General features: G+C 36.5%; 1 protein-coding gene across 1 annotated transcript; it reads left to right on the plus strand.

The window, feature by feature from the left end:
• Positions 1-7,526: 7,526 nt before the first annotated feature.
• LOC100717722 (olfactory receptor 4D10) lies at positions 7,527-8,462 on the plus strand. The gene has a single exon (XM_003464268.1). The coding sequence runs from the start codon at positions 7,527-7,529 to the stop codon at positions 8,460-8,462; it is 936 nt and encodes a 311-aa protein (XP_003464316.1).

Genomic DNA, 8,462 nt, shown 5'->3' on the forward strand with positions numbered 1-8,462 from the left:
GGAAAATTATAATACACTGAAAAAAGAAATTGAAGGGGATCACAAAAAATGGAAAGACATCCCTTTCTCATGGATAGGAAGAACAGATATTGTGAAAATGGCCATTCTGTGCCCCTCAGATCCAGAATGGCCATTTTCACAATACCCATTCTTCCTATCAGGATCCATGTATGACTTATACTGTTGCATCATGACTGATTTTAGTTAAATCTGACTTGTTTTACTGCTGCTTATTATTGACAGATTTTATTCAAAACTGTAAGGTTAATAGTAACAAGTTGAGGAATATAGACAACTATACTGAAAATGACAATGATTCACTATGATATCTATTCTGATTTGATACTACCTGTTTTTGTAGCTCTACACTATCTACAAAGTTGTATTTCTGTTAATTCTGTTATGTACTGATATGCTCAATTATACTTTATCTGATGATATAGCAAGTTCTGTTGATGATAACAAGAAACAGAACAGTGACCGTATAGAACTCCTTATACAGCAGATTTATATGTCTTTTTAGTTTTATATGTCTATAGGAAAAAGTTTAGTTCTGCCCTACTTTGTTTTTTTCTCTCTCAAATATAGAAAGGATAGAAATACATGTTAAAACTCATGCTTATGTAAAACCTATAAACAGTTTATGAGAACTGATCTGATGACACATAATGAAATGAACAAAAACTTTGAAGGAAAGAAAGTGGCACTGCAGTACCCAATCCTGATTCCAGACCCTTATGATGTGAAATCCAGCAATATTATTAATCTATGTTCAGAAGGATTTTAATCTAATAAGCTGTATTATGTCTCAACCTAAATGAAGAGATGGATGAACGCACACATGTCTAAGGGTATAGGATTGATAGGCATAATACTTAGTTTGTATTGGATAGTTGAACACAAATTTTTGCAGTCTCCGTGGTTGCAATTCCATTTATATGTTCCACTTGTGTACCTTGAACAACTATTTATAGGGGAACAGTATGTATACATCAGCTAGTGATTTATTACTATCTTTTCTTTGAAAGTATGTACTATTTCTGCCCATTTTCTATTTTGTTTTGTCTTTCTTTAAATAAAAAAAAACTAAAAAAGAGAAAATTGCCATTATCTCAAAACTCATATACTGATTTTATGCAATCCCAATAAAAATACCATCAACGTACCTCATAGATCTAGAGAAATCACTCCTAAAATTGATCTGGAACCAGAAGAGACCTAGAATAGCAAAGATAGTTCTAAGCAGCAAAGTCAAGGCAGGAAGCATCACAATCTCTGACTTGAACTTATTTTACAAAGCAAGTAGAGTAAATTCAACGTGGTACTGGAATAAAAAAATATGAAGATCATTGGAATAGATTAGAAGATACAAACACAACTACAAACATATTCACCTACCTTATCTTTCATAAATGGGCCAAACATGTTCACTGGAAAAGCGACAGTCTCTTTAATAAATGGTGCTGGAAAAGCTGGCTCTCCACACGCTGAAAACTAAAACTAGACCCATGCCTATCACCATGTACTAAACTAGAATCTAAATGGATCAAAGATCTGAATATTAAAACAAACTCTAAATCTGTTGGAAGGTAAAATTGGTAAAAATCTTGAAGACATAGGTGTAGGTAGAGAATTCATAAATAGGTATCAAACCACTCAGGAAATACGTCCCAGAATCAATACCCAGTATCATCTCTTTTTAAAAAGTTTCTGTGTGTCAAAAGAAATATCCAGCATAGTGAAAAGAAAACCCACAAACTGAGAAACAATCTTAGCGAACTGTTTCTCAGACAAAGGAATTCTGTCTAAAACATATAAAGAATTTTTTAAAAATCAGACACCCAAAAATCAAAGATCCAATCCAAAAATGGGCATCTGAGATGAATACACCCTTCTCAAATGAAGAAATACAAATGGCAAATAAATACATGAAAAAATATTCATCCTCATTACTCATTAGAGAAATGCAAGTTAAAACCACACTGAGATTGCCTCTCACTCCTGAAAGAATGGCCGAATCAAAAAAACTACCAACAACAAATGCTGGAGAGGCTATGGGGAAAAAGGAACTCTCCTGCACTTTTGGTGTGAGTGTAGACTGGTGCAACCACTTCGGAGGTCAGTCTGGAGATTTCTCAAAAGTCTGGGATTGAAAATCCCATTTGTTAACAGCTATTCCACTTCTAGGCATATTCGCAGAAGAACTGAAAACATCATACCACGGTGATATATGTGCATCCATGTTTATAGCAGCACAATTTGTAATAGCCAGATCTTGGAAACAACCTAAATGTTCATCAACTGTGGAACAGTTTTAAAAAGTTGTGGTATTTTTATACAATGGAGTACTATTAAGCTATAAATAATGATAACACTGAGATATTAATAAATAAACAGATGCAGCTTGAGACCATACTCATAAGTGAAATAAATCAAAATCTCATGTATAAATATTGAATAGTTTCCCTAGTGTAAGAAATGGTAAGCATACATAAAAGTATGTGGTAATCATGATTCCCAATTATAATGTTTTGAAGCCTTATAATGTTTTCATTCATTAAGTGAAATGGTTTTATTCTGGCTTGGTTGGTTTTATTGTCTGTGATAGTATAAACAGCTATGCTGAAGAAAACAAGACATTATAATTGCTAGTGCTGATTTAATATCATCTTGTTTTGAAGTTCCACCAAGATGTGTTGCTCTGTCTCCATCAGTGCTATCATGTTATATCATGTTGGATTTTATTATATGTGATAGGATAAACAAATATTTTTATAGATGAAGAGATAAAATAGTAATCATTGTTCATTTTCTGTTAGTTGGTTCTGAATACCCTGTAATGCTTTAATTCTTTTGAATGGTTTTACACTGTGTTTTTTTGTTTGATACTATAGTATATCAAGGTATACTCAAATATTTCAAGGTTAAGAGACACTATGGTTGCTACTGTTATGTCGAATTGACTTGTGGTGAAACAGTATGTTGCTTAAATTGTTCTGTTCTGATCTGTTGTATTATGTCCTCTTTGTCTTAATCTTTTTTTAATTAAATAAAGAAAGTACTGCTGCCTGTGTTTTCTTGTTCCCCTCAGCCTCTGAACTGCAGTTCAGATGGCTCCACCAGGAGGTTCAGTGTTTGCAAGTTTTGAATCATCCATATTTGTAAATTGGCAGTGAGTTTGGTGATAAAAATGACATTGTCCCATACAAAATTGTACAGTTATTATTTTCTAATAAAAGTATGCTGAAAAAAAGAGTATTTAAGTAGATCCTACAACTTCCAAAGTATAATTCAAATAATCTCCATATAACAAGTATGCTTAATAAAGCTGAACATTTTCTGTGAATGGCTCTCTTTTCTCTTATTATGAAGTGGTCTTTATTTCTTTTTCCAGTTGCAGAATTGATATTTCAAAAGGTTCCTTTCCCAAAATGGGAACAGGAGTATGTTTGGATCTGAAGTTCAGATGTGATTCTCTTTACCTCTCAATCCTATGTTCCATTTGCTGCATCACACATTCATTATGGAGCAATACAATGCACTGAAGTTATTTTGTCCCCAAGTTTGCAATAAAAATTCCTGAGAAAGGATCATGGGTGACCTCCCAGAAAAAGCTGTCATTATCGTGGATTTAACCCAATGCCCCACATACTACAGCTCCTTCAGTGAGATTGTGCAGCTGCAAGTCAAGTTAATAACACTAGACTCCCCAAAGTTAGACTCCATTGTATCTCTAACACTGTGGCTATCTGGCAAGAAAGAACACATTCATTGCATGACTGAGTGCCCTAGCCCTTAAACTTGCATTCTGTGATTTTTATAACATTGTTGGGATTGAGCTAGTGTTAGAAATATGTGTACAAGCATAGCAAAGTTTTTCCTCCAGACCAATTATCAGTCTGATGAAAAGTAAAAATATTGACTTATATATACATGCATGTGACACAAACAGAACAGTGCTCTGTCTAGTATTCCTAGGGAAGTCTTCCAGGTAGTGGCAAGCATTTCACTCAGCCTTAGTGAATTTATAGGCAATATAAACAATATTTTTTCCCTTGAAAGAATTTGATTATTTATATATCTTGGGTACCAGGGGTTGAACTCACGATTCAACATGTAGATTTTCTTCCTCTTTATGTCTGCTGCTTTTCATTTAAGATAGTACATTATGACTGAGACAGAAAGAGTAGAGCTAAGGGTTTGCTGGATCCCAGATTCAAATTTTATGGCCCTTCAAGTAGTGAAAAAGACTTCCTATTGCAATTTCAGGACACTGCTTTGTTCTGTCCCTGTTCTTCAGGCCAATAAAATCTGCTACATGAACTATTACTGCGAGAACAATTTTACCAGCTTATCAATCTAGCTACATGTAAAATGAGTTCTGACATTCTGTCCACAGAGCACCATTCTCTATGGGACAAGGGGAAATGATTAAGAGAAGTACATTTATCATTTCTCTCATGCTTCACACATGTGTATCCAGGCTTCAAGAGCTGTAACTACTTTTGCTTCCATGTAATTTGAACAACAAGTGTGCAGGTCTCATTCTTTTATGGCTTCTCAAAGTCTGATTCAGGTGGTGCATATACATAGAACTAACTAGAACCTCCTTTAAACTTTTTAAAACTTCCAAACCAACATTGGAAAGCTTTTAGGACCCACGTGAGATGTACTTTGACAAAAAATTGATTGAACTCAGTCTTAGGGGATTCTTTCTTTCTCACTGTTAGAAACCCTGCCTGCAGTCCAGAGATGAACTTTTCCATAATAGACATGCTTTCCTATGCATCGCCAACATTTTAATGGCTTCTTCTGGAACTCTTTCCTCAGCAGTGGAACTGTCCACTTAACCTTTACTTTCTTGTTCTACAGTAGTTTGTTGCCTACAGCTCCTAATAGGCTTGGGGTTGAGGGATTAGGATGTGAGGCAGGGCCACAGTGGAATCACGCTGATGAGAACAATCAGATTGATTTTTTCAATGGCCTCTACAGACTTTGGACACCAACCAAAACTTGGCCTTATGTGCATGAATGCCTGCCTATATACATGTGTGTTTTGCTAACATTTTAATAACTCCCACTGAAACTGCAGCAAAAAAAATAGAATCCACTGTTTAAATTTACTTTGTTGTTCAAACAGTATTTCTCACACTAAGCCTGAGGCTAAGGGCTTTAGACATAAGACAGGAATATAGTAAAAGGACCATAAAGATGTGATGCCTTGATCTGCCCTTTCTTTACTGAAAACGCAGCAAGGGTATTCCCCAAGACAGTATGCCTTCAAAAACAGCATTTACATAAATTGTGACTCGCTGCCATATAACTAATTGTGTGGATTTTCAGCTGCAATATCAACAGCAAATAAAATATGTGAAACCTATGAGCTGCCAGCATAGACTAAGTCTGTGAAGAGTAAATGAAGATGCTGTTACTCGTGATGTATAAATACCTTCGCTTTGAATATTATAAAGGTTAACATCAAATGCTTCAGACTCAAAATGATCATCTAATAAAATCACAGTGAAGGTGGGTATCAAATATTGGGGCTATGTCTGTGTTTCTAAAACTATTGCTTTGGATGTCAGAGAAATCATACATTTGTGGAGAACTCTGTGTTGATTATTGGCAATGTTGTTGCATACTAAAGTCAAACTAAGAAGGGATTCTACCAAATCATTTTCAAACACCTTTGCCATATATAGCTTAAACCTATGCAGATAGAATTTTGGGGGAATATAAAAGAAAGAGTGTGGCTTCCATCCTGCTTCCCTGATTTCTATTTTATGGTGTTTCTTTAGACATCAAGCTGTATCTTACATGAATAATGGGATGATCCCTAACACTTGCCTAATGTACAGAGATAACAATAAAATAAATCATCTTCATATACCATGTCACACATTAAAAGAATCCAAAGAAAAGTGTCTTTTGCTGTTTACAAAAATGTTCTAGTCTTCTCTCATGTCTCCTATGTCACACTAATCCATCTGTACTTCTCTTACAACATAAGTCAATTTGCCACACATTATCTTTTTTCATATCTTTGTACATTGAAAGTGTTCTATCAGTCAGCTACTATCTCAACCCATAGTGTGTCTTTAAATTTATATAAGCTGTCCACTTGTGTTGGATTATTATAAGTATACTGCAATTTATCTGTATCTTCTTTTATGGTATTGTTTTTATTAACATTATTTGTCATATATATTAATGAGTCTCATGGTGATATTTCCATATATCTATGTACACTGCAGAGACCAAACTAACATCTCTTTCTCTGTCATCCTGAACATACACCCTTTCCAAATCTATCCTTATCCTATGCTCAGGTCAAATAGTTTAGCTCTTACAAAAGAGAAAGAACCAATACTATGTGTCTTACTGTGTCTGCCTTATTTCACTTTAAGTTGTGTCCTCAATTTGAATCCATTTATCCATATGTATTTGCAAGCACAATAAACATTTTCTTTGAGGGAAGGAATCTTGTTTATATGACTTGGAAATTCACTAAGGCTGAGTGAAGTTCTTGATTCCAATGGGAAAAATTCTCTAGTAACACTACAAAGAGCACTGCTCTATTTGTATCCCATGCATGTTTTTATATGCTAATATTTGTATTTTCCATCAGGCTGAACATTACTCCAGAGGAAAAACTTTGCAATGCTTCTGTGTATGTTGCTAGCGCTAGCTTGATTTTAACAATGCTGTAAAAATCACGGAATGCATTCTGAAGGACTAGAGCACTCAGCCATACAGTGGATGCACTCTTCTTTGTCAGATAGCTGAGTGTAGGGAACACAATCGAGTCTAATGTTGGGGAGTCTGATTTGTGTTACTAACTTCACTTTCAGCTGCACAACCTCATTGAAGGACTGCAGGTGTGTGAGGTATTGGGTTGAACCCATGCTAATGACAGCTTTATCTGAGATCTCATCTATGACTGTTTCTCAGGAACTTTACTACAACTTTGAGGGAAAATAATACCAATCCATTGTATTATTCCTTAATGAGTGTGTGATGTAGCAAATGGAACATAGGCTTGAGAGATAAACAGAGTCACATCTGAACTCCAGATGCACAACTTACTCCTGTTGTGAGTCTGCAACAGTGAACCTTTTGAATATCAATTTTTCCAGTAGGAAAAGAAATAAAGACCACTTAATAACAAGAGGAAGGAGAACCATTCACAGGAAATCTTCAGCCTTATTAAATATACTCGTTATATGCACAGTATTTAAATTATACTTTAGAAGTAGAAATATCTACTTGAATATTTTCTTTTTCAACATACTTTTATTAGAAAATAATTACTGAACAATTTTGCACGGGACAATATCATTTTTATCACCAAACTCATTGCCATTTAATACTTATGAATGATCGACCAATTGCAAATACTGAACTTTTTAGTGGAACCATGTGAACTTCACTCCAGAGGCTGAGTAGACCAAGAAAATAAGGGCACCAATTCTTTTATGTCACACAGGTTGGAAACAAACAGCAAAAGAGAGGATGCTTCCACAGATATGAAAAACTGTACCAGGGTAAGAGAATTTGTTCTCCTTGGCCTAACCATGGATCAGGAAGTGAGCAGCCTCCTGTTTCTCCTGCTGCTTGTAGTGTATGTGACAACGCTGCTGGGAAATCTCTTCATCACAGTCACAGTGACCTGGGAGTCTCGCCTTCACACCCCCATGTACTTCCTGCTCCGCAATTTATCTATTGCCGATATATGCTTCTCCTCCATCACTGCTCCCAAGGTGCTGGTGGACCTTCTCTCTGGCAGAAAGACGATCTCCTTCAATGGCTGCCTGGCTCAGATGTTTTTCTTCCACCTCATCGGTGGTGTAGATGTGTCTTCTCTGTCAGTGATGGCCTTGGATCGCTACATGGCCATCTCCAGGCCCCTGCACTATGTGACCATCATGAGTAGAGGCGTTTGTACTGGGTTAATAGTGGCTTGCTGGGTGGCAGGTTTTGTTCACTCCATCGTGCAGATTGCCCTCTTACTCCCTCTCCCCTTCTGTGGGCCCAATGTTCTTGACACTTTCTATTGTGATGTCCAACAGGTCCTCCAACTTGCCTCTACAGACATCTTTGTTCTTGAAATGCTGATGATTTCTAATAATGGATTGCTCACCACACTGTGGTTTTTCTTGCTCCTTCTGTCCTATTTGATCATATTATTATTAATAAGAGCTCAGGCAGGGGAAGGCAGGAAGAAAGCCATCTCCACCTGCACATCTCACATCACAGTGGTGACCCTGCACTTTGTGCCCTGCATCTATGTCTATGCCCGGCCCTTCACTGCCCTCCCCGCAGATAAACCCATCCATGTCACCTTCACGGTCATCTCCCCTCTGCTCAACCCCTTGATCTACACCCTGCGGAACCAGGAGATGAAATCTGCCATGCGGAGACTCAAGAAAAGACTTGGGCCTTCTGACACAACAGGACAGTAG

The sequence above is a fragment of the Cavia porcellus genome, unplaced genomic scaffold (assembly GCF_034190915.1).
Source record: "Cavia porcellus strain 051 isolate PalLab524CR breed Dunkin Hartley unplaced genomic scaffold, mCavPor4.1 scaffold_17, whole genome shotgun sequence".
NCBI lineage: Eukaryota > Metazoa > Chordata > Mammalia > Rodentia > Caviidae > Cavia > Cavia porcellus.